The 13,894-nt window shown below is 41.0% G+C and overlaps 1 protein-coding gene across 1 annotated transcript in view; it reads right to left on the reverse strand.

Annotated features, from left to right (window-relative positions):
- Window positions 1-307: 307 nt before the first annotated feature.
- Window positions 308-13,894, reverse strand: part of RFXAP (regulatory factor X associated protein) — a 32,335-nt gene continuing 18,748 nt past the window's right edge. The window contains exons 2-5 of the mRNA XM_075498226.1: window positions 9,962-10,074; window positions 7,786-8,413; window positions 4,966-5,073; window positions 308-1,960 (exon numbers count right to left, since the gene is read on the reverse strand). Coding sequence (XP_075354341.1) covers window positions 1,850-1,960; window positions 4,966-5,073; window positions 7,786-8,413; window positions 9,962-10,074 — 960 coding nt within the window. The 3' untranslated portion in view covers window positions 308-1,849. The remainder of the gene's footprint in view (window positions 1,961-4,965; window positions 5,074-7,785; window positions 8,414-9,961; window positions 10,075-13,894) is intronic.

A 13,894-nucleotide genomic window follows, 5' to 3' on the forward strand; every position in this document is an offset into this window, starting at 1 on the left:
CACCAGCCTGTCAGGCACTGATACCACAGACCACCAGAAATACAGGATAGGTGAGCTGCACTATGCTGAACATATCTATGCATATCTTCAGCAAGTTTCATTTGTTTTGAGGTAACCAACTTGTTCAGCACTGTCTTAACAAACACTCCCTGTGCCCCTTTTCTACCATGAGGGTTTGTTTATTTAAGAAGTTTAATGAGATCTGTTCACCTAAATGCTTTCATAAGCTGACCACTTAAAACAAAAGCGAATACTTTATTCTACAATTTCAGCCCATTACATTTTCACATATATTCTGACACACTGCAAAGAGTAATGTGATTTTACTTAAACCTAAAATAACTTCCTATAACAAGAGCCTTGGAACACAAAAGTGTTAATGTCACCTAGTCAGAGCTAGCCATTTTAGTATAGAAAAAACACCACCACACAAATTTAACAGAAAGAAAAAAGAACAGGCTTTGTTTTTGTTTTTTAAAGAAAAACAACGATTTTACTCAAACACTTATTGGTCCAGAACTGTTGATACAAAGGTTTTCAATTTATTTTTTAAGAACAACTTGCACAATGCTAAATACAATAAATCCCTACAGAACAAGTTCTATACGTACACAAAGCACAGCTTGTAAAAATTCCCAAGACTAACAAATACTCCAGAAGAGATATTATTTAGCAGATCAAACTGCTACAATATCAGAGTAGTACTTTAATAAGCACCTACACCACTCAGATAACCTCTATCCGGAAATGTGGTTTAATACAAAACTTTGTTTTAAAAACAAAACATGGGATCCAACACTTATATGATACAGTGTTTGGATTCTTAACCCAATCAATTGCAAGTTCATCTGAATTGGCTGAAAACCTGAGAAGTCCAGCACTAGTCCTGATTAGGTATCAGTTGTCTTAATAGAAGAATTTTAACTGTATCTTTTTTTAGAAGAAAAAGACTACATAAAGCAAAAAAATTCACAATTACATTTTAGGTTTTGGATGCATTTGCTATTGTGAGTTAAAAGCTTTAAAATTTAATTTAGTCGATTGATATTCTCGTCTGTAATTAAGTTACATTTCATGTATAAGAGGTTGGTCCTTACAAATAACTCCACAAAACAAGGTCCAACTCTCAGTTGCATACATTCCACCTAATTCTCCTCTAAAGCTTTTTGCCATTTATCTCTTTTGGAACTTTTAAACACAAATTCTTTCACATGCTTTGCACAGACAATGAAGCATTTCAAACCTACTCAACTTGCAGACAATGAATATATAGCAGGAGGATTACCTGATTTGCACTTTTCTGAGCCACTGGATCAACTTCTTGATGGCATGTTGTCTTCAGCCTTTAGTGCAAAATCATTCTGGACCTAAGTTTCTCATATCCCTGAGCAATCACTGTTAGGTCATGCCACTGGACTGGCTCAAATTCAGGACTTTATTTCACTACTTCCATAGAAAGTAACTGACTTCCTTCAATGATTGTCATCAAAGAGTGACTTGATTAACAGTAAATCCTTATATAGAAAAATGTTAATTTAGTGGAAGACTTTGGTAGGAAAAGGGTGTACAGCTAAACATTACTAATATAAACAAATTTCTATTAAAAAATTAAACATTAAAATGAAGTTTTAAAAAGAATCAAAAAATAGACTCCTCCAGATTTTCTCACAAGTTTGCAGACACCCAAGCAACTCAAAACCTCAAAAGTGCAAACAAGAAACAAGTGGAATACGTAACAGCAGCAACTTTAGTTTTCCTTTAAACTAGAGATTCTTTGTATTTATATAAAATACACATCCTATTCCTCCTTCAGCACCAGACTCATCTGCAGGTCATTGATCTGTTCTGATTACCCAGGTGCTCCTTGAAACTGTTGCTGCCTTTGTTCCAAAGCCTGTTGACTTAACAGTTGCTGTTGTTTCTGTAGAAACTGCACTACTTCTGGGCTTCTCAGTAGGGACTGCAAGAAAGAGAAAGCAGACTTTAAAGAACTCACATATATTAAATAGCTACCACAGTGACTAAGTTTGTTATAATATTTTTCCATTAAATCAATTTGCGCATTACCCATTGTTGTGGTTTAACCCCGGTAGGCAACTAAGCATCACACAGCATCTCGCTCATTCCCCCCACCAGTGGGAGGACGCACTGCTCAGCAATAACTAAAACATCACTGTTATCAATGCTGTTTTCATCACAAACCCAAAACACAGCCTACACAAGCTACTGTGAAGAAAATTAACTGTATCCCAGTCAAAACCAGTACACCCATACGAATGAGAGTTGAATTAAATGCTGAAGAATTACAAAACATGCTCACAAAAAAAAATCTAGAAACGGTTTCAGGACATCAGCAGGTAACCACAAGCAGCATTAATACACATCCTGAAAGCAGATTCAGAATATAAAGAATATACAATATCACAAAAACCATAAAGATAGCAAACAGGCGTAATCTACTGACATATTGAAAACACTCTTCAATTGTGCTTCAGTTTTGAGCCAATTTCTACATTTCCCACTGCAGAGAGCTCAAAAATACTATAATAAATCCATAAAATACTATAATTCTACAGCAAAGCTCACATACCTGTTAGAGTTCAAGCATCTGGATGATGCTCTTAGTCATATGGTTTAGCTTTAGGTAGTCCTGTGAGGAGTAGGGAGTTGGACTCAATGATCCTTATGGGTCCCTTCCAACTCGAGATACTCTATGATTCTATGTTCACTGAGTGTTCAATAATTTCCCAACAATTCAAAACAGCAGTCCAGCCACAAGGAATGAGTTAAAAAAACCTCTGCCTCAGTGAAAAGACAAAAGTATCTGAAACTATTTGCATCTGGCTCCTGGCCTGAACAGCTGCAGTGTGTGATCCAACTTTGGTTGTTCACTCTTTCCTACATGGTGGCACCACAAGTGTTTGTAATGTCAAATCAGGTTGGGAATGGATCCTTCCAAAAATTAAAGCAGGAAAAAGGTTGTTTTTCAGCTCAATTAATTCCCTAGACTAGTTGCTCATTATACGTGGTCACTTCACGGATGCAACCAAAGAGGTACTGCGACTCTGGAATGCAGATTTACATGCAAAAGGACCAGCAACTTCCAGGGCAGGGTCTAGAACTTTATCCTATTAAGGGCAATTCTGCAGAGATTATAATTGAAAACAACTATTCTGCATATAACTCACACCTACAGCAGCACTGAACAGGTAAGATAAGTGAATCGGACACTGAAAGCAGTTACTAATAACAAACAGGCTCACTGAACAGATGCACAGACACCTTTTCCTTACCTTACATTAGCTTTATCAAGTCAAGAACTATCAACAGGGTAGTTCTGCAGTAAGTAGTTCTTTATCTACAGCTGACTTATGACATTAAGGTGCTTCAGGTTCTCCATCCACAGCTTGCTGCTTCTCAGCCCTTTGCCTCTGCTTTCTACATCTTTATCCAGTGCAAGACACGCATCCAGGCGCACAAGGGCCACCACAAAAGCCTCTCCTCGCAGAGATTAACCACACGCAAGAAACTTATAAGCAAGCACAAACGACTTGGCACTTCCAAGCAATCGACCTGCCAGCAGCTACCAGTGACATGCAGTAACTTTCACGTGCAGGAATGCAAGGTACGGAACAGCCTTGGATGCAACAGGCCGCGAGAGATCTTTCTGGGTCACCACATATCCCTCAGGCCTTGTGTTGTGTAGATAGGCACAAAACAAAGAAGAAATTCTAGAAGAAATAATGCTGAATTACAGAAACAGAGTCAGAGCAGAGAGAGAAGAGCAAGAACCAGATCAAGGAGAATCTGAATCTCACTTCACCAGAATACTGCAAGGAAACCTCAATTCTTGAAGAGCCTTGACATAACTCTGTATAAAAGCTCTCAACATCTATTTAAAGAGCTTCTGGTTGCTATATTTCTAGAAAAAATAATGTTTCATTAATAAGATACCTTTCAAATTTAATTAAAGGCCACATGAATAGAAACAGCCAGGAAAGGGGACAACAATTCAGTAAGCAGGGCATGAAGAACAACAGATAATGGGAAAAATAAACTCCACAGTTCAGTACTTTTTTATTGTAAAAGCTAAAGAGCTACAGATACCTCTCCGAGTTTTAGACATAATCATTAAATAGGTGCTATTATTGAGAAAGAATTCAAGAAAATAAATCTATATAGCTGTATACTTAAGACTGATACAATGTTTCTTTAAAGATGTTTCAAATTTCTGAACAAGGACTACAGCACTTTAATGAGTATCGTTAAATTGCTTTGCATAGCTAACAGAGAGAACAGGCAAACAGTCCTATTAGCTTTTAGAGAAAGGGGACTGTAAAAACTAATAACATAGAAAGTAATGAAGCTGCCCAAGGAACAGTAAGTACTGAAATATTTCCCTTCATTGGGCTTAATTCTTTAAATACACTTACAGGAACAAAAAAAAACATTTCAAAACTTAGAACACATGCCATTCATGCAGTCTAATTACAAGTCACACTGTTTGCTTACACAGATTGCTTTATCAACAAATATATATGCAATTTTAAGTGTGATATGATAGGTCTACAACTTTTAAAACACACTACAGTAATTAAGGCTTACATCAGACCTAGAGTCCATGCATTGTTCTATCTAAAGCTTTACACAAGTTGGTTTAACAAGCTAAAAACATCTCGGTTATACTATACACACTATTTACCCTACAGAAATAACCATGTCTACGGGGTACTACCAAAATACTCAACATCAGTTAACATGGCAGTGATCATTAAATTTAGTCACCTTAATATCCTTCGCGCAGATGCTGAGACCTGCATCTGCTCTGCAGCGTGTTTCAAATTTGAAAATATGCACATGGTGTACGATCATTAAAGTGATTTTCATCTTTCACAAGGGTGACAGTTAAACATTGTCACGCTGCCTTTAGTTGAGTTCAAAACCTCTAAGAAAAAAAAAACTTACCAGCCTCTTTTTATTCAATACTTGTTCTAAAAGAGTAGGTCTTGCTGGGCGATCTCCAATGGATCCTGTTCTCTGTTTTGAAACTGAAACTGAACCTTCAACACTATCCTGCACATGAAAGAAAATAAAAATAGAGAAGTGAGACTATAAACCCTGATATAATGATACATTTACTTGTCACCACAGAAAGTCCCAAGAGCAAACAATGTTTGCCTCATTAATCGGCAGAGGAACATAACAGCACAAGAATGGAAACATATCTATTCAAGAATTGGCCTCTTCTTTCCACGTTATTTTCACTATTTCATCAGTCACAGTGAAACAATGCAGCTGAGTTAATCTTCTAAATTGCAGAACTAACCAGGTTACTATGGCTAGTTAATGGCTTGAATTTATTTGATTGCATTTCTTAAAAATGAAGTAATTCACAACAGCTCAATCTCCAGCTTGTGGAATTGAATGATATTTAACATTTGCAATTGGGTAGGAATGACAATAACACTTTTAATAGGAAAACAAAACATACTTCAGAATACTATTATGAACTTGTCAAAGCCACAGGCAAGAGACAGTAAAATCTACATGTTTTTTCCTTTGTAAGTTTATTCTGTTCCTTGTACAATCACCAGTCATATGAATTAGACTGTCTTCTAAACAGCGTGGCTCTACAATCTGCTGTAGAGAAAATATTCATGGCTTGGCAAATTTCAACCAATGGTAAATCCTATGTGTATTAAATTCACAACTTACTGACACTTCCATTTACTTGAAAGGGTTCAAGCAAGAACAACAACAAAGTATCCCACTATTTTTCACTTCAATCCTGTCCACACAAGTGAAACATGAAACTTCTATTAGGAGTCTAACTCTGACCCCACAAGACAACAGTATCTTGTGGGGCCTTGATAGACACCACTGCAAAAAAAAGCACACTAAATTTAGCACTAAATATCCTTTCTTCTGCAAGTTCAGGCCTTAATTTCATAACATTCAAAGCAACCTGCACTTGCAGAAACTGGGAGAAGCAAGCCTGCTCTCTTCTAACATGCAATAATCACTATTTCATGTTACCAAAAGACTAAAAAGTCTAAACCCCTCACTACATGAAATGCAGCAAATTTACCCTTCTCCCATACTGTCCCCTTTTCTGAACTAGCACAAGTATTTGTGTAGACACATCATGAACTGAGCATGATGAACTATTAGGAAAGGAAGAGAGAAGAGGGGAAATCATGCTGGTATATAAATCTAGAATTCACCCATAGCTTGAATACTGTGTGCACTTTCTGTTCTCTCATCTAAAAGAGAAGTAGCTACTAGAACTAGAGAAGGTTCACAGAATGGCAACAAGGATAATAAAAGCGCACAACTTTTCACTCAGAAACAAGCACGCTACACCTTTTCACTGCAGGAAGGAAACAACTTACAGGCAAGCCTACCAAGTAAGTGTCACAAACTGAACAGGAATTAGTCATTCACTGTATCTTCTAATGTGAACACTAACCAGCAAATTAAGTTAACAGCAGCCAGGTTCAAAAACAAGAAGGAGATAATTCAAACCAGGTAGCAGACCTGAAGAAACTATCAGAATGTAATGGATGCTGAGAGTTTACAAGAGTTCAACAAAAATCTGAAAAAGTACATGGACCAGACATCGCTTAGAGTTACAAAATACATCAAAAAACCCACACCAGTCTCAGCAAGTCCTTTGAGCTGAAAGAGAAAGAAGCTGGGAGAATATTCCCTAGCAGCATCACGTACACTTGGCTTTTTCTTAGGCACCTGCTTCATGGCAGCTTTTACAGCTAGACAAAAAAAGATTCTTTGGTGCAACACCCAATATGGTTACTATTATATTTATATGAAGAAAATCAGAAAAAGAAAAGTTTTTTTGATGGTTAGTTTGCAGTTAGATCAGTTCCCAGTCACACAACTCCAGAGACAGCTGTGCTGACAAAAAAGGGTTGCTTTTACCAGGAGCGCCAGGTAAGATTTTTTTCTTCTGGCAACCACTATTTTATACTTGTCCCTTCAAGCACAAACTAGCCAGCACCTTCAAAAGTAAAACCATTTCCCTCTTTCTACCTCATCTAAATACAAGATCTTAAAAGCTAACTCAGTGCAAGCAACCATCAGAAACTGTTATCCTGGCTGAGTCACAAACCGTAGGAAAAAAAAATATCTAAAAAGTTGAACGTTAGCATCAGTTCTCCCACTGACAATACTTCCCCATCGAAACAGTACACCTAAGTTTATGAAAGTAAGTATCAACTATCAGTGGACTAAATATTTAACTGCCATTTAATATAAAAAAATCAACAGGTATCTTGAAGAACCTACACAACTTATTTTTATATACAATATAATCTGATACCCAATGGTTTTTGTTACTTTAAAACCCCACATTTCAGTACCAACTAGGCAAGAGGACTGACATCTTAGATCTATACTTTCATCTTTCCTCCTGTGCAATAAACACACACTGCACAGCCAAGCAACTTTTAGCAAGAATTTTTTTTCTGAATCTTCTAGTATAGTTGTAAGTTGCAACAATTTATATCAGAAAAGAAACAAGAAATGGGGTTTGCCCTTGCACTAGAGGAAGAGCAAACTCTAGGCTGTCCTTCGCTGCCGGTACCAGAGACTTCTTCCCTTTCCTCTGGGCTGAAAGGTCCCATTCCGTCTGACAGAAACCGATGTTCCACAGGAAGCCCCTACCCCCAGAGGCAGGCAGCCGGGCTGCCCACCGACTTCACCACCCGACGAGGCCCTGCTGAGGCCCACACCACCACCACCACCGCCCGTCCCCCGGTGCCTCACCTCGGCCCGCGGGCCGCCCCCCGCGGCGGCCGCCCCGCCGCCCCCCAGGGCCTGGTCGCTCTTCTTGCGCTTGTACTTGTCCTTGTAAATCTTGTTGCGGTGGCGCTTGCACATCCAGGGCTTGCGCTGCTTCACTACCTGCGTGGTGGTCTCGCTGCAGCCCTGGTAGGTGCAGCTCTTGCAGCCGCCGCCCGCCGCCGCTTCGCCGCTCGAAGTCGTCGCCGCCGCCGCCGCCGTCGCCGCCTCCTCCTCCTCCAGCTCCTCCGGGCTGGCCGTGCTCTCGCCGCCCGCCGCCTCGGCCTCCTCCCCCGCCTCGGCTTCGCCGTCGCCGGGGCCCCCCAGCTCGTAGAATAACATGAGGCCGCCGCTACCGGGGGGCGGCAGCGGTGGGTCGGCGCCCGGGAGCGGCAGCACCCCCCCCGCCGCCCCAGCCGCCGCCGCCTCCTCGCCGCCGCACGGCTGCATCACGAGCAGCGCCAGCTGCGGCGGCGAGGAGGAGGAGGCAGAGGAGGAGGCGGAGGAGGGAGCGGCGGCGGGGCTGGCCCGCAGGGCGCCGGTAACCGAGCCCGCCGCGCCCGCGGCCCCCGGCGCCTCAGCCCGCGGCCCGCCCCGCCCCCCGCCACAATCCCTAGCGCGCAGGCGCCACCACGCCGCACTCACCGCGCATGTGCGCGCGGGCTGCGCACGCGCGATCTTACCTGTGGCAAGGCGGGGCGAGCGCGCATGCGCTGGGTGAGCGTGCCCAGGTGCGAGGCGCGGGAGGCGGGGTCACGTGCCTGGCGGTGCTGAGGGGGAGGGGAAGGGCCCTTCAATGGCGGCGAAGCCTCTCGGGCCGGTCTCTGGGACTGTGTCTTGAGGCTGCGCCAGCACCACTCGCATGAAGCCCTTATGTCTTCCCAAGCGCAAAGAACCCCCTTGTGGGCATGTCACAGCCACCAGTGTGGCTTGGCCCTGTCAGCCTGCTCAGCCCCCCGTCCTGCTGCAGTCCCGTGATGGCTGTCCGGACACAAACTGTCCTGCCACTGATCTTCACAACTGCCATCCCTGGGCTGTGCTTGTGTCCTCACTCTCCAGCCACTGCCAGCTGGAGAGTGGGGACATGGGATTACAGTTTGGCTTCCTCTCCCACTTAGCCTTTTTATTGCCTTCAGTCCTTGTAGCTTACAGCTTGCTGCTCCTTGCCCTTCCTTTCCTTCATTTGGGTATCAGTTCTCTCCTTGGCTCACTTCTACGTGACTCTTTGGATGCTTTTTCCCTATTACAAGGTTCATCTGAGCCGCTAAGACCATCTTCACTCAATTTGTGCCATTACAAATACATTATTCCTAAGTAAACTTTTTTATTCTGCATTATAAATGAATGCTGTATCTGTAATCTTAGCCATTTTTTCACTCCTCAATCCAGTCCTTTTTTCTGCAAAGGTCTTACCTTTTATTCCAAGAAAAAAATTACTTGTAATGCAACTATCATGCCTACCTTCAGTTTTCCTTCTACTTCCTCCTGTGTCACTGTTATGGTTTAGCCCCAGTCGGCAACCAAGCCCCACGCAGCCGCTTGCTCACTCTCCCCCCCGGTGGGATGGGGGAGAGAATCGTAAGAGCAAAAGTGAGAAAACTCGTGGGCTGAGATAAGAACAGTTTAATAATTGGAACAAAAAAATAACAACAATAATGATTGTAATGAGAAGGAAAACAACAAAAGGGAGAGAGAGGAACAAAACCCAGGAAAAAAACAGTGATACAACTGCTCGCCACCCACCGATGGACGCCCAGCCAGACCCTGAGCAGCAATCTCTGCCCCCTGGCCAACTCCCCCCAGTTTATATACTGAGCATGAGGTCATATGGTATGGAATAGCCCTTTGGCCAGTTTGGACCAGCTGTCCTGGCTGTGCCCCCTCCCAGCTTCTTGTGCACCTGGCAGAGCATGGGAAGCTGAAAAGTCCTTGACTAGTGTAAACATTACTGACCAACAACTAAAACATCAGTGTGTTATCAACATTATTCTCATACTAAAATCTAAAACACAGCACTATACCAGCTACTAGGAAGAAAATAACTTTATCCCAGCCAAAACCAGGATAGTCACAGGCACTGAATTTTCCTCACTCCTGAGGAAGTCCCACTGACTTCCATCTCCTTAATCACCTGCTGTTTGCCCCGCTTCATTTTTCTTACCTCCTTATTCTCCATGGGTTCTTGCCTTTCTCATTGCACATGTCAGTTTGTCCCATATTAAAGAACGGTGCTGACCCCATTTTTTCTCTGGCAATTACCACAGCTCCCTTTTCCTGTCATTAAGATAAATGATTATGCTGTTTACAGTTGTAGCCATTTGGTTTCACCCTTGACTATGTCTTAATACAGTTGTCCCTCATTTGTCAAAATAGCTAATGACGTGGTATAGTCCTAGACAAATCACAATGAACTGAGTAACTCTGTCCTCATCGCCTTTGACCCACCAGTCACCTTTAGCATGGGCAAGATGACTCCCAGCTCTACTGTTTAAACTGAAATTTCAAACTATTTCTTTTTTGTTGGTGGAGACTTACTTTCCCCACACCTGCCTCAGTGCCTTTTCCTCTCTGCTACAGCCATGCTGGGGTGACTCACAAGACCCTCTCTTTAAGACTCAGTCTTGCATCTGTGCCAGTCGTGAAACGTGTAAAAATTACATGTAGCTTTGTTGCCCTCCTGCCTCTTACCTCTTTAGATGTGAGCTCCTTGAGGCTCACAACTGAGGTTGTCAGTAAATGTTTGGATTTTTTTCACATTATAGTTCCATTGAAATACTTTTAGTTTGTTTCTGTTGCTTTAAATGCATCTTGAAAGAATGCCTGCTTATAATTCTAAGTGCTCCTGACATTAATGAAAATAAAATCCAAAGTAATAATGAATCAAAAACAATAGCATTTTTGTCCAGCCACACTCCCTGCACATGTCCACACTATAACTAACTAAAATGCAAATAAGAAATGGGAAGCTGATACCCTTTAAACAGCAGGAAGAAGAATTGCTTGTGGCCTTCCCCAACACTTCTCTGAAGCCCCACTGAGACAGCTAGGTTTGGCACGGGCCAGTCAGACCAGTAGATTGAAGCAGTTCGAGTCTAAATGAGAAAATTATTTCCAGAGTGAAGGTTTCCAAGCAAATTCTCTGCTGAAAGCTCCCTCTTTTTTTGAATCTGATGGATTCTTCCTCAGAAACCTTGGTAACACATGGGGATCTCATTGGAGAGTGTGCCTGGAAGCATACTTCAGCTCCTTAGTTCTTGTTTTCCGCATCTGAGGAAAAAAGAACAACAAAAAACCCAGAAAAGTAACACTACCGTACAAAGATATTGAAGGGATTCATTAATTAGCAAATCAATTTGATATTTAATGAGCCTATTACTGGACTGCAATGTGAAGTATTATCCAATTCTGTTTACCCCAGAATCTTATCATCTGCTTGCTTGAGGGCATAGAAACATAAACAGGAATTAAATTAGGGACAGCTAACAAATGAAACCCTTCTTAAAAAGCTGCCATTGATGCTTTTTTTTCTGCCTGGTTTGCTCAGAAAAGAGAAACATTGTGATGGAAAAGAAATCAAGCAAAGTATTAGTTTCATTGGGCTGCACTTCTGGCAATCCAGCTTTTGGGGAAGGAAGGTCATGTTTGGATAATTTTGTCACTAGTCTTTATATCATTGCCATCCGGCCAGGAGCAGCTGCATCATGTTTTGCCTTCCCAGGTGCAATTAAGAGGAGATGCCAAATGTGATTATTGAAATCTAATAAGTTCATTTGTCCTTAGGCTGACAGCTTGTTGTTTAAATAGATTCTGTAATTTTCTGTGCTCTCTTTCATTTGTGTTTGTGAAATAGTTCATTTTAATGTTCTAGATTTCTGTGCCAGTTCTTAGTATCCAGTTCTTAATTGTCTTGGGAAACAACACGTATTAGAAAAACAGATACAGGATAAGATTCAGGAAGGTAATCATCATTGGAGAGGCTGATCTGTCCTACTTACAGACCAAGATAGTACTAATGATTATAGCTGCAGTAATGTTTTCAGATTGTTAAAGTTATTTCAGCATTTTCCTATGAGTGATGATATGAATTCTGTTCACTCAATATCTGTCTGTCTGTCTATCTATCTATGTTTTACACAGAAGTGCATTTGCCTTTATTATGTGTTTTAAGAGCACAGGCCATACTAAGAACTTCTGTGAGAAGTAGGACTACGAAATTCATACATCCAGTGTTGTGATATCCCTACAAAGAAAACATAATCTAAATGCAAATTATCTTGTAACCTTGTTGCTGTGTTATAAATTGAAAAGGTCGAGTCAAGGAGAGCATTTGGGTTTTTAAAACAGCTATGAAAGGTACTTGAAAGGTACAAGGGAATGAAGACTGCTGGAGAAAGCTGAGAACTAACAATTTTTAAAGCACATCTCTTTAGAAACACATTTGATGAGGGAATCAAAATGCGAGTATATAGTCCAGAGAGATTTTTCTACTTTATTGTGCCTCTTACTGCTTAGCAGTCTCCCCATTTATTCCTCCTGCCTGCTCTTGGGGTTCAAGTCAAATTGTACAGTGATACAGTCATGGAAAGGTTAAAAAGCTCAGCAGCCTCAAATTAGATCTCCCCTCAAAGGAAGGCGAAGTGAAGAGTGATCAATATGCTCACTGATACAAATTTCCAGGTGACAGTGAGTGCTGAAGTCTTAGCGTGAATAGCAAAGCAAATGACTTTAAGCTACAGCAGTCAGTTTGTTAAAACTTGATTTTCAGATAAGTGTACAAAAGTTTGATGCCAATTTTATAAAATCTTATAAACATCCCTTTTTACACTATTCAAGTATTTCTGTTTCCCAACAATACTAGGAAGTCAGAAACACATTAGGCTTTGTGAATTACAGATGAATTTATTTTTGCAAATCATGGAAATAAAAAACTCTAAATAAACACAAGTTTGGTTTGCATTATGGATATGTATTCTGGTTTTAGTATATGTATGGCATAAGATGGCCATCAGAAATGGGTTTCTTTCCCCAGGCCCTTCTCATTTTGCATGGTTACCTTTGTCACGTGACAACAGATAGGTAAATCTGCTGAAAGTAAGTCTCCCCTTTCATCTATTTACATTTAATTAGACATAAATTAATCAGCTTATAAATAAAAATAGCATCCACAATATAATAAAATCAATCAAAAATAGAGCTGAATAAAAGTGTGCAGGACAGGAGTTAGAACATGCCTTGAACCTCACATTGGACACTTATTAGCCCCTGTGCTCTCCACAGCTGTAGTTACTAGAACACTTCTAAATCTCAGAACAGTGTTTCTTTGGTGCTCTTTTCAATTACCGAAGTAGACCTTATCTAGGTGATTTCCATTCACAGTGAATGGATGGGTGGTTATTGCTTTTAGCACTGGAGCAGGATCAGTGTCATTCTGGATGTTCTCCCCCCATGCAGAGCCAGCATCCTTGAATGTGTCCTGAGATGTCTCCTATTCTGTCTGAGTCATGATATACGCCCTTATGGTGCTGAACAGTTATCACCTTGGCAGAGGTCAGTATCTGCTAATTCTAGTTATTACTGTTTCACAGATTGATTTCTTCTCAGTCTAAATCATTTGATTCAGGCCTACTTTAAAATAACATGCCAGATCTCTTTCCTTATAGCCAAGAAAGCGTGAATAACAGAGAAGAAAATTGCTTACCATAGCAAAAGTAGGCATAGTCACTCTGCTTAATGAAGCAGTAAACATAAGTAATGGGATAAATTTACAAAACTAAAAAAAAAATGTAATGAGCTCAGTTTTAGACTGTGAAATATTCTGTTCCAGTAGAAATGGGGAGAGCCTCGCTTATTAAGAAAGTTAAAACTAGATGGAGGCAAAGATCTAGATAAGGGAAGCAATCCTCTGTTGGCAGGGAAATATGTCAGATTAGCTGCTCTGTCCGTTGCTAACATCTGTGACTGCCAAATACAAGCAACGCATACCTGTATCTGAATGTCAGCATCTTTTCCTTCCTTTCTTATAACAATTGTTAACGTTGCTCATGTTTTTTGACCTTAGTGCTGACATTCTTTCATGATCTAAGGGAGTCATGCC

This window comes from Mycteria americana, chromosome 1 (assembly GCF_035582795.1).
Source record: "Mycteria americana isolate JAX WOST 10 ecotype Jacksonville Zoo and Gardens chromosome 1, USCA_MyAme_1.0, whole genome shotgun sequence".
NCBI classification, from domain to species: Eukaryota; Metazoa; Chordata; class Aves; order Ciconiiformes; family Ciconiidae; genus Mycteria; species Mycteria americana.